Source organism: Protopterus annectens, chromosome 4.part0 (genome assembly GCF_019279795.1).
Source record: "Protopterus annectens isolate FY-2018-M chromosome 4.part0, PAN1.0, whole genome shotgun sequence".
Taxonomy (NCBI): Eukaryota; Metazoa; Chordata; order Ceratodontiformes; family Protopteridae; genus Protopterus; species Protopterus annectens.
Window position 1 is genome coordinate 195570085 of NC_056733.1, and position 26626 is coordinate 195596710.

General features: G+C 42.4%; 1 protein-coding gene across 1 annotated transcript in view; it reads left to right on the top strand.

Annotated features, from left to right (window-relative positions):
* HGS (hepatocyte growth factor-regulated tyrosine kinase substrate) overlaps window positions 1-26626 on the top strand; it is a 2162662-nt gene that overhangs the window by 2060403 nt on the left and 75633 nt on the right. Inside the window, exon 19 of the mRNA XM_044069724.1 lies at window positions 14005-14118. Coding sequence (XP_043925659.1) covers window positions 14005-14118 — 114 coding nt within the window. The remainder of the gene's footprint in view (window positions 1-14004; window positions 14119-26626) is intronic.

A 26626-nucleotide genomic window follows, 5' to 3' on the forward strand; every position in this document is an offset into this window, starting at 1 on the left:
GGCAAACGGTATGCCAGACCTGCCACAAAATCAATGGGCAGAGGCACAAAAGCTTCATCCCTCATGGACATGAGGGTCATTCAGCGAGTACCACAGCAAGAGCAGGGACAAGGATTTTACTCGAGACTTTTCTTGGTGCACAGAAAGGACAAAGCCTGGAGACCAATACTGGACCTGTCTATCCTAAACACATTTCTGGATATTCCAAAATTCAAAACGTTGACTCTGCAGCAGCTTTTGCCCATACTGGGCAAGAAGGCTTGGCTGGTGACTTTGGACCTAAAAGAGACATACCTGCATGTCCCAATCAGACTATCATGCAGAAGATGCCTCAGATTCATGGCTGGCTCAATGCACTACCAATTCTCTGCACTGCCCTTTGGCTGATCTACTGCGCCCAGGGTCTTCACATAATGTCTGGCACCAGTAATTGCATTTTGCAGACAAAGAGGAATACAAATATATCCTTACTTGAACGACTGCCTTATTCAAGCAGAGAACTAGGACATTCTGCTATAGCATCTGGCATTTGTAAAAAGATTACTAATTTGCCTAGGGTACACAGTAAACGAAAATAAATCAAAACTAGTCCCTCTCAAGGGATAATATTCCTGGCTGCAAGCTTAAATACAACTGCCCAGATGGCTTATCTCATGCCAGACAAACAAAGACAACTGAATGCTTATTTCAAAATGTTGGCAACAAAGACCCAGTTATCTACAAGAAAAATTCTGCAGGCTTTGGGCTTCATGGCATCCGCATTCTGCTAATTCCATATGCAAGACTGCATATGAGGAAACTACAATGGTATCTAAACAGTGTTTGGACTCAACATTGCAATAGCCTGGAAACAATAATAACCCTCATTCCCTGCCTGCAACAGGAGTTTTAATGGTGGGCAAAGGCCTGTCACCACAACAATGGGCAGCAAGCATGGAAAGTGGATGCTCTGTCTTTCAGCTGGAAAAACTTAACAGTATATGCCTTTCCTCCACTGCCTCTCCTCCCCAAGGTGTATTCCTTAAGGTCAGACAAGAGAAGCCAAAAATGATACTGATTGCCCCAGACTGGTCCCGCCAGCACTGGTACCCAATCCTAAGGAACCTGTCTCAATGCCCACCCAGGACATTACCTCAAATCCCTCACTTACTGTCTCAACAAAACAGATCCTGCACAGCCAACACAAGACCTTAAATCTGGCAGCATGGCGGATAATGTAGTCATTCAAAACACCTCTCTTTCTAAAGCGGTGATGGATGTTATTTTGGAGGCCAGGAGGCCTAGTACCAGAAAATCTTACGCAGAAAAATGGAAGAGATTCTGTGCTTGGAACCAGGCACAAGGAATTGACACAATTGTACCAAATATTCCTCAGATTTTGCAATACTTAACTGAGATGCTGGACAAGGACCTATCCTTTTCATCTATTAAGTTTCATGCGTCTGCCATTTCAGCTCATTACAATACAGAGCCACCTATTTTTTCTCAGCCTTTACTAAGGCAGTACCTCAGAGGAGCCAAAAACTTAAGGCCTGCAAGGAGATCACCAATACCAACATGGGACCTCAGTTATGTTTTGGAAAAACTCACCCTGCCTCCTTTTGAGCCAGCTGCAACAGCTGACATTAAATTTTTATCTTGGAAAACAGCTCTGCTCCTAGTAATAATCTCTGCAAGATGAGTCTCAGAGCTACAGGCACTCATGGCTGTGGAACCTTTTATCATTTTCCATCCAGACAGGGTTTCTCTGAGGACAAGCCCTACATTTATGCCTAAAGTAGTGTCCAGTGTGGCCCTTAACCAAACTATTCACTTGCCTACCTTCTATCCAAACCCATAGAATAAGGGTGAGAGACTACTGCATTCTTTGGACATGCACAGACAGCTGTGCTTCTACTTGGACAGAACCAAAGCTTTCAGAAAGACTGAGCAGTTACTTGTGGCATATGCTGCAGGATCACAAGGAAAGGCTATCTCAAAACAGACTGTTTCAAAGTGGATAGGACACTGCATTTGTTTCTGTTATTCACAACATGGCAAATCAGTGCCTAAGGGCATTAGGCCACATTCAACCAGAGCAGCAGCCACTTCAGCAGCCTTCCTCAGAGGAGTACCAACCAAAGACATCTTAGAGGCTGCAACTTGGAGTTCAGTGCATACTTTTACAAAGCACTATCACTTACCACTCTACTCTAAATCCAGCGCAGGCTTTGCCACTGCAGTTCTGCATCGCCTCATAGCCGCTCCTAATCCTATTTAGCTCCAGCCTCCCAACCTTAGCTTTGGGATTCAACCATATTGTAATGACTGCAACAGTGAAACACGATGCACATAGTACAGTTGTGTACCTACCATAAATGTAGATGTTCGAGTGTATTCACTGTTGCAGACCAGGTTACCCACCAACCATCCCCCTTATCTTTGCTGGAACTTATCTGTACTTCTCTATTCTATACTACCTAGTGGTGGATTTGCTTGTAGATGAAGGAATAATTTACTTTGGTGCATGCATGCTTTTTTGACATATTTTTAGCCTACCATTTTGGGGGCAAATAACATCTGGGGCAAGAAAAACTGAAGAAAATGGTGTCGGCTGCATCTTTTATACCCCTGGCTCACTGACGTCAGGGAGGAGGCGACAGCAACCGAAGTCGGACCTAGACTTTGGAATTCAGGCCAGCCTGCCAGCAGGATAACCCAATTGTAATGACTGCAACAGTGAATACATACATCTACATTTATGGTAGGTACACAACTGTACTTTCCATCCAGGGTTCCTTCTCCTTTTTTTGGAGAAACCTAGGTTTCCCTCCATTGTGTCCACTCACTCTTCCAGGAGCCTTACGGAAGAAGATGTGGAGAGGTTATTGAGAAGGATGCTCTCTGCAAAGAGTATGTCAAGCACCCTGTCGGCTCCCACCCTTTTGGATCAGGTGATCGGACCTGTCACTACAGCCCCTTTGCAAACTCCTCCTCCGACTGCATACTCCATCTAGGAGATGCAGGATCTGAGTCATTGGATCTGAGAATTTATTTATCCTCTGATTTAAAACTTGTTCTAAGCTCTTTGGTTACGTCTGATTTACAGAGCTGTTGGAGACAGAACTACCCTGTGAGGTGAGGGGTGTCACAGTTGACTCCAAAATTTTTGGAGCTGTCTGTGCCTCAGAGCTTCAGCATGGGTTAGTTTCCCTCCGACTTCAGCCTTAGAGGAGTTCTTCTTGAAGTAGGGAGGGACTTTGGTCCAGAGGCTTGGCCTTGTGGACCTGGGGTCCTATTCATCTCTAGGGAGGTCTGCCTTTGAGGTCATGGAAATAGCCTCGTTTACATCCATGACAATGACAGCTCCCTTCCCCTTGGATCCTCAGTCTACTGGCTTGCCATCTCTTTGCTTGGAGTCTTTTCTGTCCTCTCCACAGAGACAGCCAACACTGAAACCCCAGGCTTCCCAGCAGGGTGTTCTCATCTCTTCTGATACCTTCCCAGAGCATCCCACTGAGGAGGTCCCTAAGAAGAGATTGTGCAAGAGGAAGCACTTAGACTTCTCTGAGGAGTCAATCACAGAAGATACAGACTTTGATGAAGGTGAAGAGGTGCCTGTTGATGCCATGATTGTGCCAGTGGCCGCTAAAAAGGAACTATCCAAAGAGAGTTCCATTGTCCATCCACCAAACAAGGAGTCTCTAGTGATGGAAAGGTTTGGGAAGCATGTCTGTGCTTCACTGACCTTCACTCTAAGGTCTCTGAACTACTTGGCACATTTAACCAAATTACAGTGAGACCTATTTAAGGAACTCTGATACCATTTCAGGATCCATGATGAGGTACAGGCATGTGTCACTTCTCAGTTGGCTACCCTGCAATCAGTATCCAACTCTTCCTTGAGGTTAATTTCACATTCGGCTGAAGGAACCTCAAAGGCAGCAGGTACTGGTGTTTCCAAAAGGAGGCATGCCTAGATATGCTTATGTGATTTTGCAGAGCCCTTCAAGTCTTCTTTCATCAATGCTCCCTTTGAATGAACATCTTTTTTTTGGCCCCAAAGTTAAGCACACTTTATCTAGGTGTGAAAAGAGGGAAAGGCCTTGGTTGCCATGGGCGTACATTTTTTCATGCTTAAAAGATACTTCTCCAGGAATCAGTGAGATACTAGAAAAATGTGATTCAAAAAATCCTAGCGTCCTTTTCAGGACATGTAGAGGAGGTTCCCTTAGGGGAAGAGCGAAGCACTCCAATGGTATTTGCTGCCCTTGTGGCAGAGGTGGCTTGCTAAAAGTCCAGAGATTCCTTTTTCAACAGACTCTTCCAGTGTTCCTGAAAGGCATCCTGATTGTCCCCCTGTGGAGGCAATCGGGGTGTAGTTCCATGCACCAGAGAGCCTGACTAGAGGTAACAGATACAAGGGTGCAAAGGAACATTTCCAGAGGTTGTGAAATACCCTTTTCCCTGTCTTCTCCAATCTCAAGAAAATCCCTGATGTTCCACCCAGTCACAGGGAATGAGCAATACTTCAGGTACAAAAGCTTCTAGAAAGAGTCATCCAGGGGATCCTGCCAGACTAGATAGAATCCGGGACTTACTCAGGATTCTTTTTAGTGCCAAAGAAAACAGAGGACTGGAGACCATTCTTGGATCTTAGCAACTTGAACAAATCAGTTTGACACATCAAGTTTTAGATGGTTACTATTCAGTCTATCCTCCCTTTTCTGGGAAAGGATGATTGGATGTGCTCATTAGACCTTCAGGATGTGTACTGTCACATAAAGATGAACAGATGGTCCAGAAGGTACTTACACTTCCAGCCGGACGCTAGTAATTACTAATTCAGAGTAATGCCTTTGGTCTCACCACAGCCCCCAGGGTGTTAACCAAAAGTATGATATTAGTGGTTGCTCACTTGAGACTGCAAGGATTCTGGGTGTTTCCATATCTAGATGACTGGCTCATTATCCCCCTGACCAGGCTTCAGTTATTAAGGCCAAAGAGATCAGGTTCTCTAGATGTGTTCTCATCTGGGGATAACCATAAACTAAACTATGACAAGTCTCAATTGGAACTCAGAGTGTGGAATTCATAGGAGCACTGTTCATTACAGTCAGTAATAGGTTCACTGCCTCCCTCAAGAGTTTAAACTGAAAATTACAGGTCAGAAAAATAATCTACAGTACTAACATTTCATCCCACTTGCTCCTTCAAGCTCTAGAGTCAATGGCAGCGGCAGTGACACTTACATGAGGATTTCACAGTTGATGCTAGAAACGCAATAGTCTCTACTTTACTAATCCATATCAACTCTGATACACATCACTCACATATGCAAGTGAGATATCAGGTGGTGGATTCAGTCAGATCAGATTCTACATGGCCACCCATTCGTTGTCGCTCAGCCCAAGGCCATAGTGACCACAGAGTGGGGGGGCACTTTCTGGGGAAAACAGTCCAAAGCCTTTGGTCCCCTGAAGAGGCCAATTTGCATGTCAGTGTTCGAGATATGAGAGCCATGCTTTTAGTGTTGCAGGTCCTTCAGAATGCTCTCCCTTCGGGGATGATTGCAATTCAAACAGACAATATGTCAGTAGCTTGGTACATCAACAAACCAGGAGGGACCAGATCTTGTACCCCTTGTGTCGAGAAACTCTGTGTGTGGCAGTGGGTGTTCTCATCCAACCATTTTCTCATAGCAATGCTCATTCTGAGAAAGTCCATCGTGATAGCAGACAAGCTGAGCAGGTGTATATTTCTACCTCGTGAGTGATCTCTCAAAGAGAACGTAACGGAAATTATTTTAAATCAGTAGGGCTAGCCTTGCTGCAGTTATTTTGCTTCCCCCTAAACAACAAATCCAGCAGATACTTTGCCCAAATTCTCCCACAGGGGGAATTACTGAGGGATGCTCTACTTTACTATTGCCCCCCCAGTCTACCATATGCCTGTCTACCAATTCTGCTCATTCTGAAATTCCTACAGAAAGTGGCCATGTTGAAGAGCAGTCATCCTCATTGCTCCTTACTGGCCTCAGCAGATTTGGTTCACCTTCCTTTGGCCTCATTCACTTCAACTTTGGGTTCTAAATCCCACTCCAGACCTCCTTTTTCACCCGACAGGCATGATCCATCCAGACATATCAAACCTCAGGCTAACGGGCTGGCTTCTCCAATTCCATTAATATCCAGACAACCTATGCTGTCTTCCCCTGTCCTATATATTCTTTTATCTTCACGTAAACCTTCAACACACAAACTCTATTCCAGTATGTGGAGAAGCTTTGTCTACTGGGCACAACAAAATCACGTTGAACCTTTTTCAGCTCTGATAAGTAACATCCTTGATTTGTTGGCCCTACTTTTTAAAGAAGGAGCTAGTTCCTCAACCGGTATTCAGTTAGCAGTGATATCAAACTTTCACACTGAATTTAAGGTTTCCTCAGTAGCCTCTCATAAGTTGTGCAGAGCCCTCTTGCGAGGCACTCTACTTTTAAGACCCCCTTTTAAAGACCCTACTCCCCCATGGGACCTCAGTCTAGTGCCGCAGACACTTATCTATTCCTCCTTTGAACCAGCAGCTAAGTGTATCCTTAAATATCGTACTTGGAAAACAGTTTTTCTAGTAGCCATTGCATCTGGTAGATGAATTTCAGAAATTCAAATGTTGCCTTTAGTTACATTACGAACCAGTGTATCCTTTCTGCCCAAGGTGGTGTCAGAATCCAGTAACAGTTAGTCCATTAATTTGCCAGTTTTCTTCCCCAGCTTTACTAACAAAGGCAATTACATGTTACATTTACTGGATGCTCACATACCATTATGTTTTCACTTGCATAGAGCAAAGGAGATCAGAAAAATTGTTTCCTTTGCAAATTAGAAATTGGGGAAACTTGTTGCCAAAGTAACTTTAGCCAAATGGCTATCTGACTGTATCTTATTTATTTATAAAAAGAAATTGGGTGTTACTTTACCACAACCAGTACGAGCTCATTCAGTGAAGTCCGTGAGAACATCTTCAGTCTCTTTCCAGGACGTCCATGGACAACATATGCACAGCAGCTACTTGGGCTACTCCTCATATCTTTGTTACTCATTTCAAATTGGATCTGGTCTCCAGGGGTAGAGCACCATTTGGTTCAACTGTGCTCAGGAATATCCTTCCTTAGAGTTCACACAAGTTGATAGGTAACTGGGGACTCTGTCCCATCAGGTGAGGATAGAATGAAAATTGACGACATCAGGTAAAGAAGGTATGTACTTGCCATAATGTTCCATCTGTGTTATCCATTTTCATTCTTCCTCAACCTCCCACCCACCAAGCCCCATACTTATTATTATTTACAAACTTCTGGAAAATTAGTTTTTAAAGAGACATCACTGTCCTTTAGTTTGGGCTCCAGATATGATTTTGTTCTGTATCTAGTACATAACAGTAATTTCCTTTTTGGTAAAATTAGAAAACAAAATCTGAGGTGCTTGAGGTTAATACATTATTGGTAAGGGAAAAGCTAAAGAGTTTTTTGATTGCTATGAGCTTTAATGGCTGAGTTGGACCCGAACCCATCAGTTGAGGAAGAATGAAAATGGACAATAGAGATGGAACATTATGGTAAGTGCATAACTTTTTCTTTTGTAGAAGTATTTGCTGTATATGAAGTTTTAGATGTATTGTGATTTGATTGTGTGTTTTAGATTAAATGTGTACTTGATTATTTTTTTAGATAAGTGTTGTAGATTAAAAAAAATAGTATTACTCGTGTGCGTGTGTATACATATACACATATAGGCGCACACACTTAAATGCTTTTATTGTGCAGACTTCATTGAGTGTCTTGTAATTTCTTATATGCTAGTTCTAATTTATTTAATCAATTGTATCTCTTGTTTGAATGTTAATGTCTTCTCTTATATTGGAGCTTTTCTGCCTGGCCCTCTGCTGAAAAGGGGTTACTTGCTGCCCAGTCGGACTTTCCTGTAAACAAATAATTTATTGTTTGAAAAAGAAATTGTGTGCACTGAATACTTAGTGTGAGTGTAGGGATTTTGATTTGCAGGTGAAACTGCAGATAACCTTGGGTGATATAGTTGGGAGCCCTGTAAATTTGAAACTGCAAAACCAAAAATGGTTACTTAATGTAGGGGCAGGATGATTTTAGTGGCGGTGATAGTAGTGAAGAGTTGTAGAAATCTCTTCAGTGTAGAATGTTAAAGGTTTCTGTGCAGGATGGGCTGTAGAGGTCCACCCTCCTCAACCAGTAGGGCTGATCTTTCCCAGGCTACTAGCTCCTCCCCTTTGCCCATATTATGCTGACAACTAGTTTCCTTTCCAGATCTGTTTTGCCATTTGTCAGCTATGCATGAGTGAAATGCAGCTCCAAGTTGCTTTATTTTTTTCTTGGGTGTTTTGTGTGAAAGGTCTTTGAATTTTGAATCAGTGTTTGTACTTCCTTAATCTTTGACCTCTCTTACCATCTACTGAGTTGCAGTCTGGTCAGACTAATCCATTTTTCACCATTGCTCCTGCCTTTTTCTACCCCGCATCCACATGCTTTGATGTTTTTTTAGCATGCCTTATTTTGTATTCTTTAGATTTTACTTGCAAATAAGTAATACATTCAAGTTGTTTTTTTGTGTATGTAATATTTTTGTCTGTCGCTATCCGTGTTGTGGCATTTCAAAATAAGAGCCTCTTAGTTTTGTGTCGAACAATGTTGTTCCATGGAGATAATTTGTGGACAGTGAAGCAAGTTGCGGTTATGAGCGCCCCCCCCCCAAAAAAAAAAAAAAAAGATACACCTTTCTTTGAAATGGATTACTGTAAAGATAAATGTAAATACATGATTGTTTTGACTCGAACTCCAAAAGGGTTTCCTTCCCAGGTGCTACCTCATTATCAACCCAGTCACTGCTTAGGACCATGTATGTGTCTGTTGACTCTTCCCATACAGAAGACAAGGACAAAGGTAAAGAAAGAGCACATAAGCTTAAGAAGGAGATAGCTCACTGTTCCAAAAATGCTTCTGCAGCCCCTGTAGTTAAAAAAAAAAAAAAAACTCTGAATAGAAGGCACCACTTCTACTTCCAGTGATTGCTGGCCATTGATGTCTTAGCTGTTGGAAGAGTTTCTGGATGGAGATGTCAGGATTCTAAGGTGTGTTCTATTAGTGGTTGGATGGATCTACCTGTTCAGACTAGTTGTTAAAGAAAAGTAGAACATGGAAAAGGAAGGCAAAATATTTACAGCCCTTGCCCTAAAATTCCAGAATACACCTCTTCTCCAGTATGCAGAAGAAACCATGCCAATTGCAGTTCTGGCATGGCCAGCAGCAGAAAGGACATCAAAAATCTGTAAGGAGCCAACAGTTTAGGAAGTTCCAGAGCAGACGCAAAGGCAAGAATAGTCAGAAGCAACAAGGTTCCATGGTCGTCCTGAGGGACAACAGTCAAGTCCCTGAAGCTCTGCCTGACTTCTGGTCTTTGGATGTAATTGGAGGGGTTATTTTCACTTGCCTATGTTAGTAGCCATACCACAGGACAAGTGGATATGAATAGTATTACCAGGAGGCTGTATGGCTTGCTCCTTTGTTGTACCACCTGTGCTCCACATTCTTCCTTTCCATAATGTCCTACTCTATCCAAACTGTGTGAAGAAAAGAGCTATTAAACTTAACAAAAGAGTCATCCACAAAGTCCCATCACACCAGAAAAGAGTCAGACATTACTTCTTATTCTTTTTAGTTCCCAAGTAGAAGGCAGTTGTAGCTAGTTTTAGAATTGTCCTACATAAGTTTATTTCCTCAGAAACTTTCTGGATTATCATGATGTAGTCCTGTCTCCTTTGTCAGGAGGAGATGAAATGCATGTTTTGCATCTCCAAGACACCTGTCTCCACATAAAGATTGCAGAGGAGTCTATAAGATGTTTATACTTATGAGTTAGTCATTCACTTCCAGACTCTGGCCATTCATTCTCACCTCTGACAACAGGTTATTTACCATATCTGTGTCCATAGTTGCTACAAAGGATCAAAGTGTTTCCTACCTGAATGACTTGCTCATAGCTGCACCAACTTCAGACAACCTTTTCCCATCTTTGCGAATTACTGTGAACACAATGAAATTGCAGGTGGAACCCTCACAAATGCTAATATTTAAAACATGTAGCTTAACATGCTATTTTTGTGAAGCTTATTTTCTTCTAGATAAGTTTACTCTTCTGCGATACAGTCTGCAGTGTCTCTGCTACTTCATTCTCAGACAGCAACAGCAGTTGTTTGAGCAGTAGAAGTTCTGGCAGCAACAGTTTATTTTGTCATTTGTGACAAGTTTCAGTGGTCTGTTTAAGTGCATTGGTCACAGCTGATTGGCAGCCATTGATAGCCATTCTCTTTTCTGGTAAAAATTTGTAAGACGTGCAAGGCACGTTTACAGTGGTAGTTCTATGCTCCAGATCTCACTGTAGGCAACCTCTTTTAGTTTCCCCTCTCTTTGGTAGTTGTCTCCATGCACACCTGTGACTTGGGGGAGGTGGCGGCATTGCAAAAGGCAGGCACTCATAGGTGTGTTTCCACAGGCAGAGGGCAGTCTACTCCTCAACATTCTGAAGATGAGGGCTGTCTTTGTAGCCCAAAGTGCAGTAGACATGCACACTGGCAGTGGTATGGTACATCAATCAACAAAGAGGAGCTTACTCCTACCTTCTCTTTCAGTAGGGTGGTGAGAGTTATGGAGTGGTCTGTATCAGCCTGTCATTTTGTTATAGCCTGTCACATTCCTGGAGAGGCCAACTCTGTAATGGAATTTCTGGGTCATTGTGTAGCAATACCACACAATTGGTCCCTCAGCCTCCCACAAGTTCAGCAGCTCCTCTGCTTAGGGTGAAGCCTTGCTGTGACCTGCTTACATACCTGAACAATGAGAAATGTAACAGCTTCTTTTCCAAGAGACGTTATTTTGAGGGAATGTCCCAGGGATGCTGTCATCCAAGAGCAGAGTGCTTCCCCCCCATTTCCCCTTATTTTGAAGTTCATATGGAAAATCAGAACAAGTTCAAATCTACTCTCTTAATCCACTTCTAACCTCAACAGACCTGGTTTCATGTGCTTTGTCATAATTTTGTGGGAATCCTGTACACCTGAGCTCTTCATAACTGACTCACCCATAGAGCAGGCCTTATCAGGATTTTCACACTCTTCATCTAACAACAAGGTAACTTCAGTTACAGTTATGGAAAGGGACTTTTTTCATACTTTCTTTGGATGGTACAAGTACTTCCTTCTGTCTAGAGACCCGGTTTCAAAAGATATACAGGAGGGAAAGGACATTGTTTTCTATCTGGGATTTCTTTTACAGGGTTGCACTTTTTTGCAGCTTGTGTGTTTAGTATTTTAATTACCTTTCACAAATTTTTGATACGAGCCTGAGTTCTTTTAAGGAACATCTTTTTTCTGTTTTCAACTTCCACCAAGGTGTGCAGTTTGTTTAGCTTCTTCAAAGGTTTGCAAAGCTTTCCTAAGAGGCATAATCCAAATGTGCTAAATGCATAGATTCAAAAATGTATTTTCAAGCACAAGAAATTGTTTTGTACAGGAATATGTAAATATATCTGCAGTTTGGCTTCACAAAGGGGAAACAGTTTGTGCTAGGAATATCCAGATAACTTCAGATACTGAAATATATTTAGATTATGTTGAAGAAGTACTATGCAAACTAGACCTAGACATAGCACAGGGAGAAGCTGGAATAAAGACCTGAGAGCACGTCAACATGAACTTAGAGTAGCATTACATCTGGTACTCACTTGATCATTTTAAGTATAGGAAGATTTTTCAAGATTGGAGATGTGCGCTTGTGCATCTTTAAGGAGGATCATGAAAAATCCAGTTAGAAAGACCCATACACCTACTTTTTTGTTGTGAAAAAATGGAGATTAGTGTGGATAAAGTGTTGTCAAAATACGAAAAGTTGGGACCATATATCAGCATGCATATTTTGAAAATAGATCTACAACTAACTGAGTGTGATCTATAGTAACAGCTATAAATGGTAGGTATTTAATCTCTGTAAGATGAATAGCTACGTGGCTTGCAAATAGGCCATGGCTGGTATCACACAGCAGTTGGAGAGGTGAAATTCTAGTTTACAGTCAAGGTGATCCAAAGTTCTGTCTGAGGCCCATACTTATTTATGTTACAGCTTCAGATCTGTTATTTTCATCTGAAGTGTTCTATATTCTGTATGCAAATGACTCAAAAAGGAAAGCTTATCACATCAGTGAAAGATAGGACATGTCTGCAAGGTAACTTGACTAAATTGGCCATTTGGACACAGGAGAAAATATAGGTTCATAGGTTAGTACTAAGCTAATTGCCTTTGCAAGCCATTTTAAGTCTAGTCAATAATTCCTTGTGAGACTCAAACCCTGCACCTTGTGTTTGTAAGGCAAACATCTTAACCATTAGGCCACCCTCCCAACCCCCTAATAAATATATGAAAAAGTAAGCATATGAGATTTGGAAGACATCGATTGAAAGGTGAGTATTTCATATAGTGTATGTTGATTGAAACTAGATTCATTTAAGAACCTAGGTATATGGGTGTACACAGCTTTGAGTTTTTCTAATCATATCAGCCATCTGGCTAGCAACAGTTATAAAACTTTAGGCTGTATAAAAAGATTTATTGTGAAATTCGAAATGATGAAATTGTAAGTTAATATTAGACCAAAACTAGAATATGTAATATTAATATAGAAACATAAAGTTAACATGACAAAATTGGAAAAAAGTAGAATGATACTATACTACAGGCATCTATGGATGCAAAAGCTTAAGTTATTATGAAAGAACTTGCACAGTTCTCAAGTAGATATTTAAGAGGAGACTTCTTTCAGGTATGTAGGGCATTTAGAGACAACTATCTCTAGGAATGCTTGTTACATAGTAGAGAATCTGCATACGAATATGTAGGAGATTATGTAGGAATGAGAGCTGTAGTTATTGGTTCTCTGAGATAATAGCTAATTTCTGGACTAGACTACCAAATTATATTTAAAGCAAGTACTTGTTTAGATATTTTTTAAGAGCAATTTGGAAACATTATGGGGATGACTGTTTCGGTATATTGATAGGCTAGAGGGCACTATGGCCATGTGGCAAATATTTGTGTATGTGTAATTTGCAACTAACTTTAAAGGGTCGTGTTCCTCTTTGAGACTTGTGTTCCATGCTGTAACAGTTGGATTTGCCTTGCTTTGAATCTGCTTCTAAAGCTTAAGTGCCTGTTTTGGATGACACTTTTTTTTCTAGTAACTGTTACATATCCTAGAAGAAGTTCTGATTTGAAGGCATTGTGAGACAATTCTCACTACTTGTTCTACCTCAAGGATAAAGGGTATCCTTGAACTTGTCCCACTTTTATGCCTGAGGTAGGAAGAAGCGTACTTGGGGCACTGTTATGGATATACACAGGCAGATTATATTTTATGTGTACAGAATCAAATCCATGAGACAAACATTGTCCGTCTTTTTTTTTAAAAAATAATTCAGAGTTACTTTGTCCAAGTGGCTTACTTACTATATAACATTTTGCTGTGAAGAATATAATGTTGATTGTTGTGCCAACAGCGTTAAGCTACCGAGTAGTTGTTGCCTCTTGGAACTTTCAGAAATGCATCCTTAGGTGGTATTTTTGTAGATGAGTGGGTGCGTCACTGAATACTTTATCAAGACATGTTCTTGAGGATGATTGGTGATGTCGCTTTGATGTTGTGCACGTTTTAGTGGCACACCTGAGATCTAGAAGAGGACGCTAGTTGGCATAGTATTACTGGTAAAGTGGAAGACACAGTAGACTAGGAAAGTTTTAGATGCCAAGCTGACTCAAAGCCTGTTGGTTGACAGAGGTGGACCTGCTCACACATATCCACTATTATGTAAGGTATGATTGTTTTTTTTTTGTCAGAAAATATTTTGAGATTGAGGTAAAATGTTGTTAATCTGAATGTTTTTTTTTTACTGCAGAATGTTCCAGCCCAAACCCAGAGTCTACCCCCAATATCCCAGCCTCAGAACAACACAGTGGGCTACATAGGATCCCAGTCTGTCCCAATGGGCTATCAGCCCTACAACATGCAGGTATGTAGGTATTCTTTTTCTGTTTTTTTCATTATTTAGGCAAAATAGCAGCCAAAAATGCACTATAGTCCACTCAATACACGAAAAAATGCAGAATCTTATACCAAAAACACTTTATTCCACAGGTGCAAAATAAACTTCCAGTTAGCGCGTTCTTAAAGAAATACAAAGAAATACATATAGCTAGTATGAAATACATTTAAAAGCTTTATAAACACTTTCTAAAAATCAAATAATGGTTAAAGAGTTCACAGAATAATTAATGATGTTCATCGTGCATACAGTTGCAGTCATAACAGATGGGTTCTCCTGCCGTCAGGCGGGTCCTCGGTCGGCTGAATTCCAAAGTCTAGGTCCGGCGTCGGTTGTCGTCTCTTCTTCCCTGACGTCAGTGCGACAGGGGTATAAAGGAACCAGCCAACGCCATTTTCTTCAGTCTCTCTTGCCGTGCGGTGCCCGAAGCAGAAGCAGTTCGCAAGTGCCGGTCGGCCAGCTCCTGAAATTACGAAATTTGGAAACCGAAGTCGTCTTAAAAGCTAAGTACCCCGTTGGGGAAACTCTTCTTGCCACAGACCGATGTCAGACAAAGTTAATAATTGTATTTCTTGTGGGAAGCAAATACCGCATAAGGATTTCCATTCCCTCTGCATACCTTGTTTAGGCCCAGACCACGACGTCTCGGTCTGTAGCTTTTGTGCTACATTTAACAAACGCACTATTAAGCTTCGGGCGGAGTTCGCCCAGCATTATTTTGGGAAAGCATTTAACTATACTATGTCGTCGGATACTCCGACTCCGGTTTTATCTAAAAAACGCAAAGACAAGGACCGACACACGAAGTCTGCGGCCTCTACTGACACCACGCCAAAGCCGACTACACGTGGTCCGGTTCTCAGTGAGGCACCTACGCAGCCCCTGATTACCGACGACACTTCTTTGACGGTGTCTCCTGTGCCCGGGGTCGCAGGCTCCTTGGCCCACACCCCGACTACAGATACTGAAGCCACCCTTGGCGTTGAAACTCAGAATGTGGACAGGTCCACCTCCACTCAAGCTGTCTTCAGACCTTCCTCTTCTTTCTCCATCAAGGCTTTCACAAAGTCTAAAGCAACCATGCACCCTAAGAGACCAGCTACACAGGGCCCATCTGCAGGCCCCATGCCTAAGAAACAGATGCTTAAAATGGCTGAGGATTTAATTACTGTAATCAGAGGTTCTCAGCCCCCACCGGACAAAAGGCCCAGAGTGGAGGAAGATTCCCCCTCCTCTGATCATGGCTCCATTATTTCAGAGTACTCTGACGATGAGGAACATTCTTACTCCCCTTTTGAAGACTCTGATGCGGAGGAGTCCATCCCTTCTGTATCCCCCCCTGAGGATTACTCATTTGGGGAAACTTTGCATACCTTAAGGGAACACTTCCACTGGGAAGGCCAGGATTATTCAGATTCCAAGAAAAGGCTCAGGGAATTTCTTTTGTTACCTCAGCATAGGCCTCTGGCTATACCTCCTGTCTTGGACATCCTAGATGATGTTTACTCGGAGGCCTGCCTTAACCCGGACTCTCTACCTCCAGCTCCAGTTAAGCCTGACAGGTACTACAGGGTTCCTGACTCACACCAATTTCTTTACAAAAGCCATGCTGCTGATCCAGAAACTATCTCACAGGGCCCCAAGGGAGTTAAGGAATCCATTGCCAAAAATCCATTGCTTTCCGAGAGAGATTCCAGATCCTTAGAAAGGTGGGGAAAAAAGGTATGTACCTCGGCTACCTTATCCATGAGGGCCTTAAACTGTCAGTTTCATATGCTAAAATACCAACAGTTTTTGTTATCACAATTGAGGAGTAAAATGTCACAACCTGAACAACCAGACTTGAAGGAGTTGCAGGATTTGATGCATAGTGCAGAACAAGTGGGTAAGCATACCTTACAATGTGGTTTTGATGCTCTAGAGGCCTCATGTAGAGCTGCTGTTACAGGATCAGTCATACGTAGGCATGCCTGGCTCAAGGAACAAGCCTTGCCTGATCATGTCAAAGCTAAATTACTAGACGCCCCTCTTCAAAAGGATGTACTATTTGGTGCGAATGCTGAGGAGGCATTAAGGAAAATGGAGGAAAAGGCTAAATCAATGCAAACTCTGAAAGAATTTCTACAGGTTCAACTCCCACGTTTTAGTAGAAATTGGCCTTCCAAAAACTGGTCCTTTCCTGCCACAGACAGACCCCAAAGAGGCAGATACAGGCGCCCGAGGGGCAGAGGACAATCCCAAGGATCGTATAGAGGCAGACAATGGCAAGCTCCTACACAAAGAGGTGGTGAGGACAACTCGCAATCTTTCAGAAAGCAAACCCAGTGACTTTCCCCATTGCATGCCAACCAGGTTTCAAATGGCAGCCCCCTTAGGAGGAAAGCTGGCATTATTTTCAAAAAATTGGTATGTTGTCACAAAGGACAAATGGATCCTGGACATTATAAACAGAGGCTACAAATTCCATTTTCACACCCTTCCAAAAATGAGAGGCATACCAAACCTGCCACACAATCAAAGGGCAGAGGCACAAAAGCAAATTACAGATCTCATAAACATGAAAGCTATTCAAGAGGTACCTACGCATGAACAAGGTCAAGGTTTTTATTCCAGGCTATTTCTGGTGCCAAGGAAGGGAAAAGATTGGAGACCTATTTTGGATCTATCCATCCTAAACACATTTCTACTCATACCAAAATTCAAGATGCTCACTCTACAGCAACTTCTTCCCATGCTGGGCAAGGAGTCTTGGCTGGTAACATTGGACCTCAAGGAGGCATACCTGCATGTCCCAATCAGACAGAATTGCAGAAGGTACCTCCGATTTCTTGCAGGTTCAACCCATTATCAATTCTCTGCATTGCCCTTTGGCTTATCTACTGCGCCCAGAGTATTCACGAAATGCCTGGCATCAGTAATTGCCTACTGCAGACTTCAAGGGATACAAATATACCCCTATTTGGACGACTGCCTGATCCAAGCGGACAGCAAGCACATTCTTCTGAAACATCTGGCTTATGTAATAATGTTATTGAAATCTCTGGGATACACAGTCAACAAAAAGAAATCAAGGCTAATACCTTCTCGGAAGATAATTTTCCTGGGTGCCAATTTGGACACAAACACCCAGATGGCCTGCCTCACACCAGAGAAGCAGGGGCAACTAATACAATACTTCAGAACACTAGCAAATTGCACCAGGCTGACTGCAAGGAAAATCCTGCAGGCTCTGGGATTCATGGCATCTTGCATCTTACTAATCCCATGTGCAAAGCTGCATATGAGGAAACTACAATGCTACCTGAAAAACATATGGTCTCAACACAGCCACAGTTTGGAAACAGTAATACCACTAATTCCATGTCTGCAAAAGGAATTTCTGTGGTGGGCTGAAGCATGTCAAACAAACACAGGTCTTCCATTCAGCAAGCCTCAAGCAAATCAAGTCATCACAACAGATGCCTCGGACTACACCTGGGGGGCGCACATGACAGATCGGTGCATTCAGGGCAAATGGTCCCAAAAAGAAAAGCACCTTCACATCAATCAAAAAGAAATGCTAGCAGTAATAAATGCTATTATAGCTTTCAAGGACCTTCTACAACCAGGTCAATTATTGATAAGAACGGACAACACCACAGTTATGTGGTACATAAACAAACAGGGAGGAACACATTCTTACCCCCTATGCAGACTGGCCATGTCACTTTGGAACATGAAAAATGGACTTACAAATGGAACTACAAGCACAGTACTTGCCAGGCAAGGAAAACACGCTGGCAGACAACCTAAGCAGGAATATGACAGATCCACACGAATGGAAATTGCATCCAAAAGTTTTCACAGAAATAATCCAAGAATGGAGAAGGCCAGACATAGATCTCTTTGCCTCCCACAAGAATCATCAATTGACAAAATTCTGCTCAAGGATCTTCCATCCAAAGGCCTGGGGAGTGGACGCTCTTTCTTTTAGTTGGACATCAATGACAGTTTATACCTTCCCTCCTCTTCCTCTGCTGCCCAAAGTTCTATTAAAGACCAAAGCAGACAGACCAAAGATGATTCTCATTGCTCCGGACTGGCCAAGACAACACTGGTACCCACTCCTGAGGAGCCTGACGCATTCCCCACCATGGACCCTGCCTCTAATGCCTCTTCTTCTGACTCAGCACAGTTTCAAAACTCTTCACAGCCAGCAAAAAACACTCAATCTAGCCGCATGGAAGATTCCTTAGCATCTCAAAAGGCCCTACTCTCCAAGGAGGTGCAGGATGTCATTTTGGAGGCCAGAAGGCCATCAACTAGAAAAGCTTACTCCGCAAAATGGAAACGTTTTTGTGTCTGGAATGAGAAAAAGGGCCAGGATCCTGGAAAACTGAATTTACCTCAAATACTACAATATTTGGCTGAACTGCTAAGCAGTGGACTTTCTTTCTCCTCCATCAAAATACATGCCTCAGCCATTTCTGCAGAATACAACACTAATCTACATTTATTCTCTCACCCTCTCTTAAGACAGTTCCTCAGAGGGGCTAAGAATTTAAGGCCTCCAAGGAAACAACCAATACCTGCTTGGGATCTTAATTTCATTCTGGAAAAATTGACCTTGCCTCCCTTTGAGCCAGCTGCCTCATCAGATTTGCAATATTTGTCCTGGAAAACAACTTTCCTTCTGGCTATCACCTCAGCTCGTAGAGTTTCAGAACTACAGGCTCTCATGGCTGTCCAGCCTTTTATCATCTTCCATCAGGAGAGAGTTTCCTTATGAACCAACCCGTCCTTTATGCCTAAAGTGGTATGCAGGGTAGCTTTAAATCAGGCCATACATTTACCTACTTTTTATCCTAATCCTCAAAACAAAGGGGAGAGATTACTACATTCCTTGGACATCCACAGACAGTTGCATTATTATTTGGACAGAACAAAGCCTTTCAGAAAATCAGAACAGCTCTTTGTGGCCTGTGCGGTAGGAGCTCAAGGGAAGCCAATTTCCAAACAGACAATCTCAAAATGGATAGCCCACTGCATACACTTTTGCTGTTCCTTTCATGGCAAAACTGTTCCTACAGGCATTAGAACTCATTCCACCAGGGCCACAGCCACCTCTGCAGCCTTCCTCAGAGGAGTTCCTACCAAGGATATTTTGGAAGCAGCCACTTGGAGTTCTGTGCATACCTTTTCCAAGCACTACAACCTACCATTATACTCCAAATCTAGAGCAGGCTTTGCCACTGCAGTCTTGCAGGGCATTTTGGCTCCTCCTAGTTCCAACTAGTGCCTACCACCCCTTTCTTAGCTTTGGGATTCTACCCATCTGTTATGACTGCAGCTGTATGCACGATGAACATAGTACAGTTTTGTACCTACCATAAATGTAGATGTTCGAGTGCTAATACAGCTGCAGTCCAGGTTTCCCTCCCTCCTTCCCCTCTTGGGACAGGCCTATAGGCTAACACATCCTCATACAACCTGATTGGAGTTTTCATTTATGATGTATTTGCTTGCAACTATTGTATTTTGATTATATAGCACTGCATTATCACACAAATTTATTATTGATGCAGAATAAACTGTTGAAGTCACCATGAAAAAAATCAACGTCCTTGTTGCAGTATATTCCAATTTTAACGATAAAAACAGAAGATGAGCGCTTTCACGTGCCACATGCACGCTTCATCAGATCTATTTATTATTATTGCCTTCCTTCTGGGGGCACCTGACATCTGGGGCAAGAAAAACTGAAGAAAATGGCGTCGGCTGGTTCCTTTATACCCCTGTCGCACTGACGTCAGGGAAGAAGCGACGACAACCGACGCCGGACCTAGACTTTGGAATTCGGCCGACCGAGGACCCGCCTGACGGCAGGAGAACCCATCTGTTATGACTGCAGCTGTATTAGCACTCGAACATCTACATTTATGGTAGGTACAAAACTGTACTTTTTAACCCCTTTCTTTTTAAATACATAATAAATTCTTCTCTATTGTTTAGTCCTGGTGGGAAACAGGCATTCAACTTGACTTGCCAACAATACTCAAGCCATCCTAATTCTTCTTCTACATTTATTATACTTTGGCTGTTAGGCAAAGTCTCCAACAGTGTATAATTTATCTTACAACCCATTGCTTGTAATGTATTTAAAAAGAAAGGGGTTGAAACATTAATTATTCTGTGAGCTCTTTAACCATTATTTGATTTTTAGAAAGTGTTTATAAAGTTTTTAAATGCATTTTATAGTTATATGTATTTCTTTAAGAAAGTAAGTGATGATGTCATATTTTCTAATAGTTGTCATTTGACAAGTTTTGAGTGTTTTAAAAAGGTGGAGAGTAGTTAGTTTTGATTGAGACGAAAACGCTAACTGGAGGTTTATTTTGTACCTGTGGAATAGTGTTTTTGGTATCCAAAAGAGTCTGCATTTTTTCATGTGTTTTCATTATTTATATATTTATTGTTCTTCTGTTTATCCCAGCAGTCTGTCATCTTAGTCACAGTTTCATCTCCAGGAAAACTGCTGATCTGCTGTCTTCTTAGCTAGTGCTATTTATGTTTGTGTGTGCAGTAGTACACATGCCTGATAACTAGGGACCACAAAGGCTAGCTTTCTGGGTCACACACCTTGCTTTTCAGCTGGCTGTATGCAGAGAAGGACTATTCACTAATAGGTTTGGACTGGATTCCCTTATTTCTGCTACCAGGTGTCTTGAACCTGAGTCTTCTCTGGGTGGGCCACCCACTTGTTTGGGGAGTCTGACTCTAGTAATTCTTTATTAGGCCTGGGGGGTGTTACTGTATTGAAAAAAGTAGAGGCTGTCCAAGCCTGTTGTAAGAAAGCAGGCCATTTCTCTTTCCCAAGAAATTTAATGTACATGGTCATGGCATATTCAGTTGATGCATTTTTTTTTGGAATCACTGCAGCACAAGAAGAATTTGTTTCACCAGTAAATATATAAAAACTTATTTCTGGGAAGGTGTTTAAATGGGTGTAGAGAGTGACAGGTTTTGATATTTAGGACTGCCTACCTAACAGTTCTCTTCCTAGTTATGACTCTTGTATTGGTTTTAAAAGCCAAGCTTGATAAAGAGTGGATGGGGATCTGTAAATTCGCCTCTTGGCTTTTTACTCAGGAAACAAATAGTGGGATTTGCATTGGCTAGACTGATAATGGTGTACTGGACTTTTTGCCTAGTAATAACCTATGAATTTAGGTAGTAGAACAGGTAAGGCAGTTAATAGAATTGCTTTTACATGTCATACTGAAATTTAAATGCTCAGTTTTGTGCTTTGAGGAAAGCCATGAACTGTTGGAAGTTTCTGATTGAATCCTATCCATGCACAAATAAATCATGTCTCTGTTGGAAATCTTATGGTACAAAGGCAGGGTATCTGTCTGTACCACTGGTAGCCCAAGTTCAGATATGTATGGATGTACGAGTGTGGATTCTCAGACTATCTAGCAGCCAGCCTTGAATGCAGGTCTTACATCTGCTGGGCTGTTTGCTGTTTGGTTGCCGTTACCTTTGATTCACTTGCTTATCCAGATAAGTGCCCCATTGAGGAACTTTCCTTTTTATCTTATGATTTGTTGTGAAAGTTGTAGATGTCAGCTTGGAGGGGTAAGTGAGAGTGTGGTAGGCAGATTCCAAAGAATGAAATGCATAGCAAGTTTTTTTTTTTGACTAGGCCTGGAACACGATCACAATTCTTACTCAGTTCATCGATTGTTCATTCCAAAAGCCCTTAGGTGAAAGTTTTCTACTCTTAATGCCTTTCTCAAGATTAAGTGTTTTAACTCATTCACTCCAACAGAGCTCAGGAAGTTTGCACTGCAACTTCTAATGGGTGGAGCCTAAGCCTTTTGACAGAATAAAATTATGGCCTCACATTTCAAACAAATGTTCATATCTCTGGAACCCTAGGGGTTATGAAAGAAGTATAAATGACAAACTCTTCAGCACAAACAATTTTTATAGTGTTAGTATTCTGTAGGTTTTAGGTCTTAAACCACATTTTATAAGTCACAGTAACTATTATGTTTGTATTATTTTGTAAACAACTTAACAATATCTCATGAACCACCTAATGTACCCACATAATGTCAGTAGCATTTAATTCATCTAGCTGAGATAGTCCATATGACACTAAGGAGTTATGTCTGTGATACTTGGTTGTTGAGATATTTAGAAAATTGTGAAAATTATATCTATGTAAATTAATATTATAAAAACAACAGTTAAAATATATTTACCTGCGCTACACAGAGGCTGAATATTAATGCAGTTGAGTTTGCCATTGTGTCAGCTACAAGATGAAATCTTTTAAAACCTTGTACACAGCATGCTTTTGGAATTATTGGTGCAAATTTGAACAAGCAGTAGTTGACGCCTAGAGACATCAGTAGGAGGTAACTGCAGATGCACCTGAAGGTGTCACTCAGATGTAATGACTTAAATGCTTGGCCCAGTCCAAGATGGCTGACTCTGTATCCTGGGACATCCCTTTGCTTCTACGGCAGATGCCACTGGATCTGTTATCCACAGGTATGCATGGCTTCCGCAGTCGGCCTATATAGGTTCATAGGTTCATACTAGGCTATCTGCCCTTGGGCATTTATAAGCCTAGCCAGAATGTGTTTGGCTTTCGACACCCATTTTAAATTTATTTTGCTATGCCCTTTTTCGAGGTTAGTATACTGTGCCTCTGTCTAACAGTGACACAGAAGTGATACCCGGGGTAAACCTACGATCTCCCATCCACTCATCAAGATTCCTCTTGAAGAGAGTCAGTGAGGGACTCTGCCTAACCTGGACTGGGATTTTATTCCAGAGTGAAGGGAGCCTCTGGGTTATGAATCTGTCCCTCCAGCATGTCCTATTTATTTCAGTTCTGAGGTTCAAGTCTCTCGGCCAGAGCTCGATGGGATTTGGATTTCCTGAGGTGCAGCATGTCCATTAATTCCGGGTTGGACATGGCTTTATACGTCAGGCACAGATCGCCTCTGAACAGGCAGTATGCCACTGAGTAGAGCTGGATTTTCTTTAACCGGGCAGCATATGGCATCTGTTTGAGCCCTTTGATCCTCTTGGTGAGGTACTTTTGGGGTCTTTCCAGTTGCTGCAGGTGTCTGGTAAGGTACATCCCAAAAGGGGCATTGTACTCAATTATGGGCCTGATGAGGGATGAGTAAAGTGGCACGATGACCTCTCCTGATCTAGATGTGAATCCCTTCATGATTAGGTGGGCTATATAAAATGTTTTTCTAACCACTTTGGCCACGTGGTTGTCAAATGAGAGATTGCTATCAACTTGGGTCCCCAGGTCCCTAATTACTTCTTCTGTACTTAATGGATTACCACCTATGTGGTAATTTGTGGGCACTTTGTTTTTGCCAAAGGGGATGACTATACACTTTTTGGCATTTAGCTTGAGGCCATGGCTCTGGCACCAGTTGTCTGTTTATATGAGGCCCTTTTGGATATGCTTGTGTCGGCTGGAGAGTCGATTATGGCGCCCAGTTTGCAGTCATCTGCGAACTTGGTCAGCCACAGTCCTTCCGTGTTGGCCTGTACCTCCGAGAAATATATACCGAACAAGAGAGGTCCCAGGACTGAGCCTTGTGGGACACCACTTGTAACTGGTTTGGAGTCTGACATGGCTCCAGCAATTCTAACCATGTGGGTTCTGTCCTTGAGCCAGTTTGCAATCCATCTAGTGACATAGGGGTTTATATTTAAGCTGGTGAGCTTATCTATAATGCCCGAGTGGGGTATTGTATCAAAGGCTTTTGCGAGGTCCACGTAAGCTGTGTGGGCCACCTTCCCCTCGTCAATGGCCTTGGTGACTGTTTCAAAGAAATCAACCAGGTTTAAGAGGCAGGATCTGCCCTTAACAAAGCCAAACTGGGTAGGATCCAGTGTCTGTAGGTCCCCAATATCTTTATTTATGAGGTCCATGATGATCCTTTCCATAGCTTTGCAGACCAAACTAGTCAGGCTTATGGAGCGATAGTTTCCAGGATCCGTTGAGGCACCACCTTTATGTAGAGGGACCACTGTTGCTGTACGCCACTCTTTGGGCACATATCCTGCAGTAAGGCTGAGATTGAACAGTAGTTTTATGTTTGGGTTTAGCTCTTCTTGGAGTTCATGTAGGACGCAGCTCGGGATACCATCTGGTACCATTGATGCTGTGTTTTTTGCTTTGGAGAGGGCGGCTCTTACCTGAGCATCTGAGATGTCAGGGAGGCAGCACTCTGCTGGGATAGATATTTGCCCTTTTGGTGGGGGGGAGAGTTTGCGCTGAACCTGTCAGCTAGGATGTTGGCAATGTCTGTGGGTTCGGTGTATTTTTTGTCATTTTGGACTAATTCTGAGCATATCTGGGAATTACCACCCAGGTTCCTAACATAACTAAAGAAAGCCTTGTGATTATCCTTAGTGTCCTGTGCAATTTTTCTCTCGAAGCTGGCCTTGGACAATTTTATGAGTGCTCGTAGTTTTTTGCTAATACTGATCAGTGATGCCCTCCCTTTTTGGGATTTTGCTCTATCATTTAGTAGCTTCCTCCTTCTATTGTATAGTTTGTTTATGGCTGGGGTCCACCAGACAGGACGTCCCCATGTTGGTGATGATCAGGTCCAGTATGTGTTCCCCTCTTGTGGGAGTGGTAACAATTTGTTCCATAGCATTTGAGTTTATAAATTCTAGGACTCTTTGGGCTAGGGTGGATTTCAGATCTAAAATTCAAGACCCTTCCTTGGACAAATACTTGTTGTTTTAACCCTCAAGCAGCCAGCCTGTTCAAAACTCTCCGAGGAACCCCCTTGATAAAGATACTCTGAAAAAAAACATACGGTACCTCCAGCTGGGAGGCCACTATTCGGAAGCAAAAAACCTATGACTCTCCCTGTCCTCCGCTCCAGTGCCTCTCTTTCCCAAAGACACTCTTTCCCTGGCCAGGTGGGAAGCTATTACCACAGCGATAGTCCTCTCCATCATCCGGGATGGTTATGCCATGTCTTGAGAAAACATTCCCCCTCTGAAAGGCATGCTGCCACCTCTTCTAAACCAGTATCCCTTCTGGGCCTCCTGTTTCAAAACTTCTTGAATCAGAGCACCATCAAGCAAGTTTCAAAAGATTTCACGGGAAAAAGTTTTTACTCCTGAATTTTTGTAATACCAAGAAAAGAAGAGAAGTGGAGGCCAATCCTAGACCTGTCTTTCCTGAACACTTTGAGGTACCATCTTTCAAAATGTTCTCTCTTCAGATTCTTCTACCTTTCATCCTCCCACAGGCTTTCTTCCTGTCATTAGACTTGAAGGATTTCTACTTACACAGCACTTCATAGGTTCATAGATTAGTACTAAGCTAACTGCCCTTGCGAGCCATTTTAGGCCTAGCTATTTATCCCTTCTGAGACTCAAATCCTGCATCTTGTGTTTTTAAGGCAAACAACTTAATCATTAGGCCACCTTCCCAACCCCACTCATCCTACTTACAAGAGATTCTTCAGGTTTTTCCTCTGGTTCTTTGTATTTTCAGTTTACTGCTCTGCCTTTTGGTCTTTTCAGAGTTCCCACAGAGCGCCTAGCCACATTTATCACTTTCTGTTGAACTCAGGGAATTCAAATTTCCCCGTACCTAGATGACATTCTGATCCAGACCCTCTCTCCAGAAATTCATCTTCAGCATCTTCACTTCACTCTCAGGTCTGGCTTTTACTATAAACTACAAAAAAATTATGTGTAGTTCCTAAACAGGACCTGGTGTTTCTGGACTGCAGACTGGACAGAGATAAAGTGCATGCCTTCCTTCCTCAGGAGAAATTTCAGTCTGTCCAGTTACTTCCTAAAGCTCTGCTCTGCAAACCATTGTTCACCAAGGAAGATGCTAAAGACTTTGAGATTCATGGTAGCCATCATTCCTGTGCTCCCTCTGACCAGACTTTACAAGAAAAAAATCCAGTAGTACCTGAAATCTTTGTGGCCCAGCACTGTCACCTTTTAGACACCCACATTCCCATTCTCCCTTGTCTCAAGAAGCAGCTACTTTGGTAGAAGGACAGGTCATCCTCAATCCAGGACAACCTTTCACATAACCTCATCCTCTTCAAGAGGTTCACATGAACACTTTGGACTAGGCGTGGGGGGCATGGACAGGATCACACCGAGTGCATGGGAACTGGCAACCTCAATTGCTGAAGAAACATATCAGTTTGAAAGAAATGAGGGCTAATCTGCAAGTTCTTGAGATTTTGTTACACCTTTGGAAACCAGGACCACTCCAAGTGTACACAGACAACACCATAGTCATGTGGTACATAAACAGGGAGGCACCAGGTCTTACCAACTGTGGAAGTTAGCACATACATATGGCATGAAATTTGGCAACACAATTGAACGTCATGCTCACAGCCATATATATCTCTTCTCAGGACAGTGTGCTAGCAGACTGCTTAAGTTGCACCCTGGAGGA